This window comes from Hemitrygon akajei, chromosome 8 (genome assembly GCF_048418815.1).
Source record: "Hemitrygon akajei chromosome 8, sHemAka1.3, whole genome shotgun sequence".
Taxonomy (NCBI): domain Eukaryota; kingdom Metazoa; phylum Chordata; class Chondrichthyes; order Myliobatiformes; family Dasyatidae; genus Hemitrygon; species Hemitrygon akajei.
This window is the reverse complement of record NC_133131.1, coordinates 113,096,716-113,110,257: the sequence shown is the minus strand read 5'-3', so window position 1 is coordinate 113,110,257 and position 13,542 is coordinate 113,096,716. Positions and strand designations below refer to the sequence as shown.

Here is a 13,542-nt window from a genome sequence, read left to right as displayed (position 1 = left end):
GGAGGACTCGTCACCCAGGCAAGGGTGGACACACACACAAGCCCCCACTTTTATCCCCACTCACGGGGTCTCAGGTGTCAATCAGGTTGGGATGATGCAATCCCTCAACCAGACCACTCTGGTTGCCCCCGAGGGGTTTCAATGAATAGAACAGTACTCAATACACAATTCCTTCTCCAAGAGACAATAGCAGTAATCTCTCTCTTTGTCAATAGGAGACATTCCAACCTGTGTTGTGCCTTTCTCTTATAAATTTGTATGAGCTGTTTATCTCTCTCATTTCCTTGGTATCAGAGCCGAAATAATAGCGATTTTGCGATTCTCAAAAAGGGGGGGGGGCGACTTTGCACCCTTCTGCCCATCAGAGTTGCTCCTCATTCATAACACTAGAGAGGACACGAAGACACAAAGAACCCAGCAATCTCATCTCTTGCCCCTCTCAATAACCTGAGGTTTATCCCAACAGGCCCAGGGTACTTATCTACCTTAATGCTCTTTAAGACACTACTTCCTCCTTTACCTCGAAAAGTCCTAGCATATCAATACACTTGGCACTGATCGCCCTATCCTCCTCGTCCTTCTTGTTAAATACTGATGTGAAGTACTTATGGATCATACCCACATCCTTTGCATCCAAACAGATGTTCCCCCCCTTATCTTTCAATGCTCTCACCTTAATCCTACTTGCAAGGACTTAGCATGGCCCCACTTGGCTTTCCTAATTCCCTTCTCAAATTCTTTTCTGGTTTCTTTATAATCCTCAAGGGCTCTGTTTGATTCTAGCTTCCCAAGATTTACATACTTTTCCTTTTACTTCTTGACTAAATTCATCACCTCCTTTGACATGCAGGATTCTCTTACCTTGCCATCCTTGTCCTTCCTTCTGACTGGAAGGACCTCTCACTGCTATGCACAGAAAGAGCTCCTTCTACTTGCTTCAAAAAGGCAACAATTATACCAGTGCCAAAGAAGAATAATGTGGGCTGCCTTAATGACTATCGCCCGATAGCACTCACATCGACAGTGATGGAATGCTTTGAGAGGTTGGTAATGACTAGACCGAGCTCCTGCCTCAGAAAGGACCTGGACCCATTGCAATTTGCCTATTGGACAATAGGTCAGTGGCAGACGCAATCTCAATGGCTTTTCACATGGCTTTAGACCACCTAGACAACATAAACACCTATGTCAGGATGCTGTTTATCGACTATAGCTCAGCATTTAATACCAACATTCCCACAATCCTGATGTGTGAGAAGTTGCAGAACCTGGGCCTCTGTACCTCCCTCTGCAATTGGATCCTCGACTTCCTAACCAGAAGACTACAGTCTGTGCGGATTGGTGATAACTCTCTGTATACACATGACTGTGTGGCTAGACATAGCTCAAATACCATCTATAAATTTGCTGACGATACAGCCATTGTTGGTAGAATGTCAGGAGGTGATGAGAGGGCGTACAGGAGTCAGATATGCCACCTAGTGGAATGGTGCCACAGCAACAACCTGGCACTCAACGTCAGTAAGACGAAAGAGCTGATTGTGGACTTCAGGAAGGGCAAGACGAAGGAACACATACCAATCCTCATAGAGGGATCAGAAGTGGAGAGAGTGAGCAGCTTAAAGTTCCTGGGTGTCAAGATCTCTGAGGATCTAACCTGGTCCCAACATATTGATGAAGTCATAATGAAGGCAAGACAGTGGCTATACTTTATTAGGAGCTTGAAGAGATTTGGCATGTCAACAAATACACTCAAAAGCTTCGACAGTTGTACCGTGGAGAGCATTCTGACAGGCTGTATCACTGTCTGGTATGGAGGGGCTACTGCACAGGACCGAAAGAAGCTGCAGAAGGGTGTAAATCTAGTCAGCTCCATCTTGGGCACTGGCCTACAAAGTACCCAGGACATCTTTAGGTAGCAGTGTCTCAGAAAGGCAGCGTCCATTACTAAGGACCTCCAGCACCCAGGGCATGTCCTTTTCTCACTGTTACCATCAGGTAGGAAATACAGAAGCCTGAAGACACACACTCAGCAATTCAGGAACAGCTTCTTCCCCTCTGACATCCGATTCCTGAATGGACATTGAAGCTTTGGACACTACCTTACTTTTTTTACTATACATTATTTCTGTTTTTGCACATTTTTAAAAATCTATTCAATATACATAATTGATTTACTTGCTTATTTATTATGTTTTATTTACTATTGTTATTTTTTTCTCTCTCTGCTAGATTATGTATTGCATTGAACTGCTGCTGCTAAGTCAACAAAGTTCACGTCACATGCCGGTGTTAATAAACCTGACTCTGAACATAATTTTGTAATCTGTGCAGTTGGTCTTTAAACACCCTCCACATGTTGGATGTGGACCTGCCCAAAAAAACCTGTTTCCAATTAACTCTTCCTAGTTCCTGCTTAATGCTTTTGTAATTTGCCCTCCTCCAGTTTAATACTCTCCTGTAAGGTCCATACTGATCCTCATCTATAGCTATCTTAAAACTTAAGTAGTTGTGGTTACTATTCCCTAACTGCTCACTCAATAAATGTCAATCACCTGGCCAGTCTTAGTCCCCAACACCAGATCGAGTACAGCCCCTCCTCTTGTTGCACTATCTACATATGGATATAAGGAACCTTCCTGGATGCACCTAACAAATTCTGCCCCATCTAAACCTTTTGCACTAAGGTCCCAGTTTACATTAGGGAAACTGAAAACCCCCATGACAACCCTACTATTTTAACACCTTTCCTTAATCTGCCTACATATCTGTTCCTCAATGTCCCGATGGCCAACGGGAATTTGTAGTACAATCCCATCAGAGTGATTGAACCCTTCCTGTTTCTGAGTTGCATTGATACAGACTAAGTGGATGAGCCCTCCATTATGTTCCCTCTAAGTGCAGCTGTGATATTGTCCCTGATTAGTAGTGCAAATACCCCACTTCTTTTATCACTGTCTCTTCCTTTTCTAAAACATCAAAACCCTAGGATATTAAGCTTCTGTCCCTCTCTCAACAAAGTCTCTGTAGTGGCCACATCATCATAGTTCCATATACTAATCCATGCTCTAAGTTCATCACCTTTACCTATAATACTCCAGGCATTAAAATACACACTCTTCAAACCATTTGTTCCATCGTATATATTACTTTGCTGCTGCCTGTTTTTACTGGTCCTGACATCCACCATTCTCTCCATCCTTCCACTTTCTGACCTGGTGCTCTGGTTCACATCGAACTCACAAACTTTTGTAGTTTAAACTCTTCCAAGTATCAGTAATGCAACTCCTGACCAGGATATTGGTTCCCCTCCAGTTTAGATACAACCTGTCCCTTATGTAGAAGTCACCCTGACCCAGCTAGACAGATATACCTTCATAGAAACATAGAAAACCTACAGCACAATACAGGCCCTTCGACCCACAAAGTTGTGCCGAACATGTCCCTACATTAGAAATGACTAGGCTTACCCATAGCCCTCTATTTTATTAAGCTCCATGTACCTCTCTAAAAGTCTCTTAAAAGACCCTATCGTATCCGCCTCCACCACCATTGCCGGCAGCCCATTCCACGCACTCACCACTCTCTGAGTAAAAACCTACCCGACATCTCCTCTGTACCTACTCCCCAGCACCTTAAACCTGTGCCCTCTTGTGGCAACCATATCAGTCCTTGGAAAAAGCCTCTGACTATCCACACGCTCAATGCCTCTATCTTTTACACCTCTATCAGATCACCTTTCATCCTCTGTCGCTCTAAGGAGAAAAGGCCAAGTTCACTCAACCTATTCTCATAAGGCATGCTCCCCAATCCAGGCAACATCCTTGTAAATCTCCTCTGCACACTTTCTATGGCTTCCATATCCTTCCTGTAGTGAGGTGACCAGAACTGAGCACAGTACTCCAAGTGGGGTCTGACCAGGGTCCTATATAGCTGCAACATATTTGCCTCTCGGCTTCTAAATTCAATTCCACGATTGATGAAGGCTAATACACCATACTCCTCCTTAACCACAGAGTCAACCAGCACAGCTGCTTTGAGCATCCTCTGGACTTGGACCTCAAGATCCCTCTGATCCTCCACACTGCCAAGAATCTTACCATTAATACTTTATTCTGCCATCATATTTGACCTACCAAAATGAACCACTTCACACTTATCTGGGTTGAACTCCATCTGCCACCTCTCGGCCCAGTTTTGCATTCTATCAATGTCCCACTGTAACCTCTGACAGCCCTCCACACTATCCACCACACCTCCAACCTTTGTGTCATCAGCAAACTTACTAACCCATCCCTCCACTTCCTCATCCAGATCATTTATAAAAATCACAAAGAGAAAGGGTCCCAGAACAGATCCCTGAGGCACACCACTGGTGACCGACCTCCATGCAGAATATGACCCATCTACATCCACTCTTTGCCTTCTGTAGGCAAGCCAGTTCTGGATCCACAAAGCAATGTCCCCTTGGATCCCATACCTCTTTACTTTCTCAATAAGCCTTGCATGAGGTACCTTATCAAATGCCTTGCTGAAATCCATATACACTACATCTACTGCTCTTCCTTCATCAACGTGTTTAGTCACATCCTCAAAAAATTCAATCAGGCTCATAAGGCACAACCTGCCCTTGATTAAGCCATGCTGACTAATCATATAATACCTCTCCAAATGTTCATAACTCCTGCCTCTCAGGATCTTCTCCATCAACTTACCAACCACTGAGTTAAGACTCATTGGTCTATAATTTCCTGGGCTATCTCTACTTCCTTTCTTGAACAATGGAAAACATCTGCAACCCTCCAATCCTCCGGAACCTCTCCCGTCCCCATTGTTGATGCAAAGATCATCACCAGAGGCTCAGCAATCTCCTCCCTCACCTAGTAGACTGGGGTACATCTCATCTGGTCCCGACGACTTATCCAACTTGATGTTTTCCAAAAGCTCCAGCACATCCTCTTTCTTAATATCTACAGGCTCAAGCTTTTCAGTCCGCTGAAAGTCATCACTGCAATCACCAAGATCCTTTTCCATAGTGAATACTGAAGTATTCATTAAGTACCTCTGCTGTTTCCTCCAGTTCCATACACACTTCCCCATTCTGAGAACGTGGAAAAGTAGTACTAAGTAATTATAGTGATGTACTGATGCCACCTACATTATGGGGGGGGGGGGGGGGGGTTGAAAAGAGGTGATTTTAGTTCCTAGAAAATGGTCAATAGCTTGATTTTCTGTAACACAATAGCACATCTGCACATACATCAAGAAATGCTAATTGTCAGGAAAAACCTGTTATTTATGTTTTTGCTTAAATACTGTAAGATGTTATCTTACTCTGCATCTCAAGTTTTTGGGTTGTGATTGTGACAGGTTGCCTGCATCTGCAAATTTACAAGCTTGTCTTTGACATAAAAGATTATAGAAGTAACACACTCAAAATGCTGGAGGAACTCAGTAAGTCATGCAGGGGAATAAATAGTTGATGTTTCAGCCCAAGACACTTCACCAAGACTGGAAAGGATTCAAATTCAGAGTTATTTATCACATCCATCTAAAACATTCAATGAAATGAGTCATTCTCGTTAACTAATACACCCAGGGTGTGCTGGGGCAGCCAGCAAGTGTGACCACACATGCTGGTGCCAACAAAGCATGCTCACACTGCTCTGCAAAACAACAGAGAATAAGTGACATAACAAACAGCAAAACAAGCCCCATTCCTTCCCCCCCACCCATTGACCCATCCACAGAGTCCTCCAACACCAAGCCATCTTCTGCTTCCAGTGAACTCAGAGACTCACAGACATTGGGCTTTCAACTTCCCCAACAGAGATTCACAGAATTAAGGCCCTGGTCACTGGGCCTCAACTGCCAATCAACCTTTGATATCATCTCTCGGACACTAGGCCTTAAACTCTGGACTTGTTGGTTCACATACCTAGGGGATCACCAGCCCTCATTCCTCTGGCTCATAAGAATATCCAATCCAAAAAACTACTGTCCATCTTGAGCAGCTCTACATGGTATAGCTCATAGTATCACTGAGATACACAAGAACACTCACCATGACAAGGTAACAGTCATTGAGGAGGCCAGCAGATCTGGAAAACCTAACAATGGCCTTTAGACTGGAAAAGATCAGTTTATATCCCAATTCCCAAGAAGAGAAATGTAAAGGAATGTTCAAATTACTGAACAATTTCACGTGCTATTAAGGTAATGCTAAAGATCATGCAAGCAAGACTCCAGCAATATATGGAACGAGAACTGCCAGAGGTACTTGCTGGTTTTGGAAGAGGCAGAGGCACCAGAGACCAAATTGCTAACCTACGCTGGATAATGGAGAAATCAAGGGAATTCCAGAAAAGTACTTATCTAGGTTTATATTGACTATTCTACAGCCTGCGACAGTGTGGTCCATAATAAACTATGGCAAATCTTTAAAGAAATGGGGATACCTGGACATCTGATCTGCCTTATAAGAAAATTGTAAATTAGAGTCTGAAATCTGAAACTGCAAGTGACTGAAGCAATATAATGTTCACCTGTCCAGCCAGTGTAAGCACAACAGTCATGAGGATCTGCAGTCTTGAGACCTTCTTCCATTTGCATTAGAAGGTCTTTGATTTTAGACTGAATCCGCTTTATGAAGGCAGGACAAATCTACAAAAGAAAATACAATAAACATATCACACAGTTTTGAAGTTAGTCTATTAATACAAAATTACTGAGTATAAATGAGATTTTTAACATACAGGACTTCTTTGTATATACCAAAAGATGAAATGTGTGCCCAACATAAAAATGTCTAAGCTGATAAAGTGATTCAGACATTTAATACTTTTTTGCAGATTGTAGAGATGGCTAGACATTTTGATTTCTATATAATGAAACAGATCTAAAACTACCTTATTTTAAAACTGGAAAAAGTGTGTGCAATGGTCCACCTGAATCAGAACACCATTTGGTTCTCAGTTGAGGGGAAATAAGCATGACTGGAAAATCTTCAGAAGTAAGCTAAAAAGATCAGTTGCTATACTCATGAAGGTTGTTTAGTGAAACTACAATCAAGATATTATAACACATTCCCTAAACTAACATGATCCCGAAGAAGCGGTACATAATTGGAATTGCCGATCCAAGAATAACATATTGAAACATCTCTCTCAGTGGAAAGTGCAACTTGCCCATGATGTCATCAAGGATCAAGTAACTCTCTTATTTTGCTGACAAATATATACTGTATATCTCAATCTGGAGCAAAAGAAGGAGACTATCTAGTAAAATAATCTTTCTAGCTGCTCTAGGACACTGCTGTGCACGTAGACAACCTTGAAATTATATACTCAAAAGGGTGGTCAAAAATGCCTAAGTAAAATATTTAAATCATAATGGGCTTTATAGAACTAGAGATATATATCCAAGACAAATAAAACTAATCAAAAGTACATTCAAGCAAAATGTAGTTAACAAATTATACTGAACACAAAATGGTACAAGGTTTTAGCCTGATGATCAATACATTGTTGAAAGACTGGATAAAGATAAACATGACGGGCTCTTCAATTACATTTAGGTAGCTTCTAAGGTCAGAGGGAAAAAGAGATAATTACTCTGTAAAGTATAAATCCAAGCTTCTATTTGATCTGTCCAGTAACAAAACTTACTTTATTATGACATGTCCATTTACTAACATATTATGGAGGTTTTAGCACTTTAAGGAAATGTGTTGTGTACTCTTCAGTTGATTGATCTTCTTCACTCATCTATGTAAAGAAAGCCTAATTCATACTGCAGATTTATAGTAAAGGAAATAAAGCACGATAAATCCAATTTTATACTTTTAAATTCAGATATATTCATGGGTGTTGAACCTTTCTGAGTATGTGTGCAAAATTGGCGATAATCTTCTAAAAATTTTTCTCATGTACCATGGTAATTTTGCTCAGAGATTATCATTAATTAATTAGTAACAATGATCATGCACTGTAAGGAACAAAGGATGAATTTATGGGTTGTAATAAAATGAATTTTTGCTTCTTTGGCAGTAAAGGTATAATTATGTATCTTTTTATTATGGATGGGTTTTAAAGGATTGAGAGAGTGAGGGACAGCATTGCATATCGTCTGCCAACAAAAAATTTTTGCATGTGCCATCTTGGGCACACACACCATAGGTTCACCACTTCTGAATGTATTTATCTAGGATAGAAATTAAAATAGAGAGTAGAAGCACTGGTAACAATTTGGAGATATGATTGATCAAAATAGCAATACTTAAAATTGTTGTTTTCCCAATGGAATTTTAGATCAGAATACTAAAAACAACAATGTATATAAACCAGAACGTAATTTAAATACTTTTAACTAATACAGAGAAGGAAGAATTTCCCTTTCCTTACAAGAGGAACAGAGCTTGTAGAATTGAGTAAAAAACAGGACAGGTCACAAAACATCTGTGAAGATAAAACTAACCTGCAACCTTTTCCAAAAAAGACTAGATAAAGTGACAGTTTACTAGACATTGGGCACCAGTGGATAATGCCACCATTAATCAAGATGCTCCATCAAAATTTTTTGCGATAGATTGAACTGATAATTTAACTAATCTTCACTGCTTGCACTTCTGGCAAGAAAGAAATTTATTACAATCTCTTTTACAAGTCCCATTTCCTCTAAACTTTAAATAGAATGCTTTCTGAGTTAATTACATTGTTAGCTGTATAATCAACAATTTCCAGTGAGTTCAAGTACATGATCAATTATTCACAACTCTAACAGCCGAAACATAGTTTAAAAGAAAAGCTCAAGGCTCACTCCCGAGGACTTTCATACTTAACCTGCAAAAAAAAGGATCTTCTTAATACCTGATGAAATTTTGATGGACTGCCAACATTCAAAGATCAGAAATAAAATTTTCAAGTTTAAGTAATTTTCATTATGTGGAAAAAATCCATTTCCAACTGATAAAATGGAGAGGAACCAGACTTAAGAGTCTGATGAATTGGGGTTACGGGGAAATGGCATAAAGAGATACTGCGGCCAGCATAGATCAGCAGTAATCATATTGAACGTCAGTGGCAGGCTGGAGGGACCAAGCAGCCAACTTCTATTCCTATTTTATTGTGTTCTTTTGTAATATACAGCAAAGGACAGTCACTGTCCTTTATATTTAATAATATATACAGTAATTGCAATTGGGACATGGCCATCCCCACTCCATTATAACATTAAATTCATTATCTCTTCTTACAATATCCAGGTTTAAGGTGAGATTGATAAGATTTAAAGGGGACTTGAGGAACAACTTTTCTCCATATAGGTGATACGTATGTGAAACAAGCTGCCAGAGGTGGTATTAGAGGCGGGTACAATTACAACCTCTGAAAGACATTGGACAGGTAAGTGTGCAGAAATGGGTTAGAGTGATATTGGCTAAATGCAGGCAAGCTCAGGCAGGCACCTTGGTTGGTGTGGATGAGCTGGGCCGAAGGGTCTGCTTCTGTCTATACAAGATTGTGAAGGATTTCAAAAAAGCTTCAACTTCTTTGGTAGTTTTATTTATCAAGACAACATTCTTGCAGCTTTGCTTTAGAAAGCAAGAACATTTTATTTATTGGAACAAAACTTTATTGGCTTTTGGAAAGCACAAGTATAGAGATAAAAGCACCATAAAAGTTATACTTCACCGAATGGTTCTCACGAGGAACTCAGAACCTTAGAAAAAAATTATTGTAGAATTACCTCCATAATTTGCATGGTTTTGGGGATACAATAGTAAAAAAAGTGCTCTTTGAAGTTGCACATTGAGGTTGATTGGCAGTTAATGACATCTGAGCCACCCAAGTGAATTAGTTAAATTCTTAAACAAGAGGAAATCTGCAGATGCTGGAAATCCAAGCAACACACAAAATGCAGGAGGAACTCAGCAGGCCAGGCAGCATCTATGGAAAAGAATACAGTCAACGTTTCAGATCAAGACTCTTCAGCAGGATGTCTTGCTGAAGGGTCTCAACCCAAAACACTGACTGCACTTTTTTCCATAGATGCTGTCTAGCCAGCTGAGTTCCTCCAGCATTTTGTGTGTGTTGCTCATTCAACTCCTGAAGTGTTTCTAAAATTCAAGGCTGGAACTCCACTATACTGTTGTTTCAAACATAAGACGAAAATACCCAATTATGACATCTGAGAACTTTTTGAACATTTAACAAGCAAATTTTGCTCTGGAGTTCCTAACATATACTTAGCAGAGAACTTACTGCTTTCATTCTCATGAATGTGGCTGGTTTAGTTTACTATTCTTCTTGTGCAGTCATTGTTATTCATCTTCACTCTATTTGAAATTCAACAACCGTGTATGCTCACATAGCATGATAGAAGATGCAGAATAACATGGTACTAAGTTACACTGATTTGGATACTATATTGAAATTGCTGGTTTTTTTTGAATCTGGAATTTTTATTTCTTCCAAACTGTACTGAAGTTTCTTAATACTGGCTATTCCTTATCATAGATTTCCAATGCTCTAAAAAGCTGAAGATGCAAGTAGTACAATGCTGCTTTTTGGTGATAAAATGGGACTATCACTGAATTACAGAGTTCCCGAGAAGAAATTATTACCTTGTTCCGTGTCCAAATGGATGATTTAATTTTAAAATATTATGTTAGTATGAAAGCTTGATTAAATAATTCATACTGTAACTACTGCAAGTTGATGTTTGCACACCATAAAACATTACAGCAGAGGCTCTTCTGCCCACAATATTGTACCTACTCCAAGTTCAATCCAACCCTTCCCTCTCACATTGCCCTCCATTTTAAAAAAATCATCCATGTTCCTATGTAAGAGTTTCTTAAATGCCCCGAATGTATCTGCCTCTACAATCAATTTGTCAGTGCATCCATGTACCTATCACTCTCAGTGTAAAAAAAAACTACCTCTGACATCCTCCCTGTACTACTCTCCTATCATCTTAATGTTACACCTCTTCATATTAGCTTTTTCCAACCTGGGGAAAAGTCTTTGGCTATCCACTCAATCTATAGTAAGTATTTTATCATCTTGCAAATCTTTATCAAGTCACCTCTCATCCTCCTACTTGCCAAAGAGAAAAGCCCAAGCTCCCTCAACCTATCCTCACAAGGCACACTCTCTAATCCAGACAGCATCCTGGTAAAGCTCCTCTGCACCCTCTTGAAAGCATCCATATCCTTCTTAAAATGAGACAATCAGTACTGAACACAATACTCCAAGTATGGTCAAACCAGAGTTTTATAGAGCTGAAACATCACCTCGAGGCTCTTGAACTCAATCCCTGAACTAATTAAGGCCAACACAATCTTCTTAACCACCCTATCAACTTACACAACAACTTTGAGGGATCAATGGACATGACCCCAAGATCCCTCTGTTCCTCCACATTGTTAAGAATCTTGTCATTAACCCTGTATTCTGCTTTCAAGTTCACCTTCCTAAATAAATCACTTCACACTTTTCCAAACTGAACTCCATCTGCCACTCTCAGCCCAGTTCTGCATCCTTATTCTTTCTATCCTACCATGCAAGATCAATTCTCTCTACACCTCCCTTAACTTCTCCATCTCTGTTAGGTCACTCCTTGGCCTACTTTACCCAAAGAAAACAAATTCAAGCTATCCGACCTCTTCCCTCAAGGTAAAGTCCTCCAATGCAGACAACATCCTGGTTAATCTCATGCCTTGAATATTTTAATTAGCACTTGACAATTTAAAATCCATGATGTTGAACTTGGTGCAAAAAAAGTCACACTGCAGTCTTTCAGTAATGATAGGAAACAAACCTATAACATTGGTACATAAATAGAAAACGCTGGAAGCACTCAGCACATCATGTAGCATTCATGGGAGGAGAAATACAGTTAATAATACAAATCACTGACCCTTCTCAGAATTGGAAAAGTGAGAAGATAAGTTTGTTGCAAGTTAATGAGGGCAAGAAGAAGGCCTCACGTCTTAATAAGCTGGTAAGAAGGCGGGCTCTGTCGTGGGCAAAGTACTGGAGAGTTTAACATCGGTAGCTGAGCAAAGGGCGCTGAGTAGGCTACGGTCAATTATGGATAACTCTGAACATCCTCTACATAGCACCATCCAGAGACAGAGAAGCAGTTTCAGCGACAGGTTACTATCGATGCAATGCTCCTCAGACAGGATGAAGAGGTCAATACTCCCCAATGCCATTAGGCTTTACAATTCTACCGCCAGGACTTAAGAACTTTTTAAAAGCTATTATTAATGCTTTTGAGATAGTGATTTAGATGCATATCATATTTTTTTACTGAGTTAAGTATTGTATGTAATTAGTTTTGCTACAACAAGTGTATGGGACATTGGAAAAAAGTTGGACTTTCCCCATGGGGATGAATAAAGTATCTATCTATCTATCAAAACACAAGCAATATTTGTAACAGAATGTGGACTAAAATTATTGACTTTAAACACTAACAACTATACTAGAGAAAGATGAAAAAAAGAAAATGACACAGAATAAAAAGCTAAATACCAAAATTACTGAGTTTAATGGAGTCCTAAGGGCTGGAACATACCCAGATGGAAGATAAGGTAGAGTTCCTCAAGGTTAAACTGGGAACGAAATACAAGAGACCACAGATAAAACAACTACTCAGTATAAACCTGGAGCAAGAAAAAAGAAACTGCTTGAGCAACTCAGTGGGTCCGGATGCAGGGGCTCGATCCAAAACATCAAGCATCCTCCAGTCTCCACAAATGCTGCCTGACCCACTGAGTTCCTCCAACAGTATGATCTTCCTATATATTGGGCATCTCTGGTCAGAGACAGCAAAACCAGAGTTGGGGTGAAATAGAAAAATTAGATGGGCAGAAAGTGTGGGGTCACCCTCACATATGGAGCAGTCATCCAATCTGTACGGTTTCTAAAAAGTAGTGGAGACTGCTTGTGAGTTCCAAATACACGAAGATGGAAGTGTTTCATGGGTGATCTTTGAAATATAGATTATAGCTGTTTGGCGGACACTCCAAGATCACTAAACACATTGTATTTGTATATACAGTATTCAAAGCAAATTCACTTTATAATTTTGGTCCGCGCCCCATCGCAAATGCTCCCCATCCTTTTTCTACAACTGAAAAACGTTTTCAGTTCCAAATGATCATGAATGGACCTATCCCAATTGATTGTTTTCTCTTCGTGAATGTTGTTTGATTTGTTAAGCGCTTCTGGCATATTCCTTTTTTCTTCAGCCTGCAATCCAAAACAACGCTCCAAGTAAATATGATGGTTAACGTAAAAAAACCTCTCCCCTCACACACCAACTGCAGCGGCTCCACGCGTGCTGTAATATTTCCAGTAAATCAGCGGGCAATTTATTTTGCCGACACCTCCTCCCTGTGCAATGGCCCAAGCGGGCTCAAGGGAGAAGGGGGAGGGACTACTCAGTATTCTCGGGCAGAAGGCAGCCCGGCCGGGCACGGTCCCTCCCCTCCACCGGGCGGGTTCACCTTGGCCGAGAGCCCAACGGGCGAGC

General features: G+C 40.4%; 1 protein-coding gene across 1 annotated transcript in view; it reads right to left on the bottom strand.

The window, feature by feature from the left end:
• lancl2 (LanC lantibiotic synthetase component C-like 2 (bacterial)) overlaps positions 1-13,542 on the bottom strand; it is a 53,560-nt gene that overhangs the window by 38,965 nt on the left and 1,053 nt on the right. The window contains 1 exon segment of the mRNA XM_073054396.1: positions 6,546-6,663. Coding sequence (XP_072910497.1) covers positions 6,546-6,663 — 118 coding nt within the window.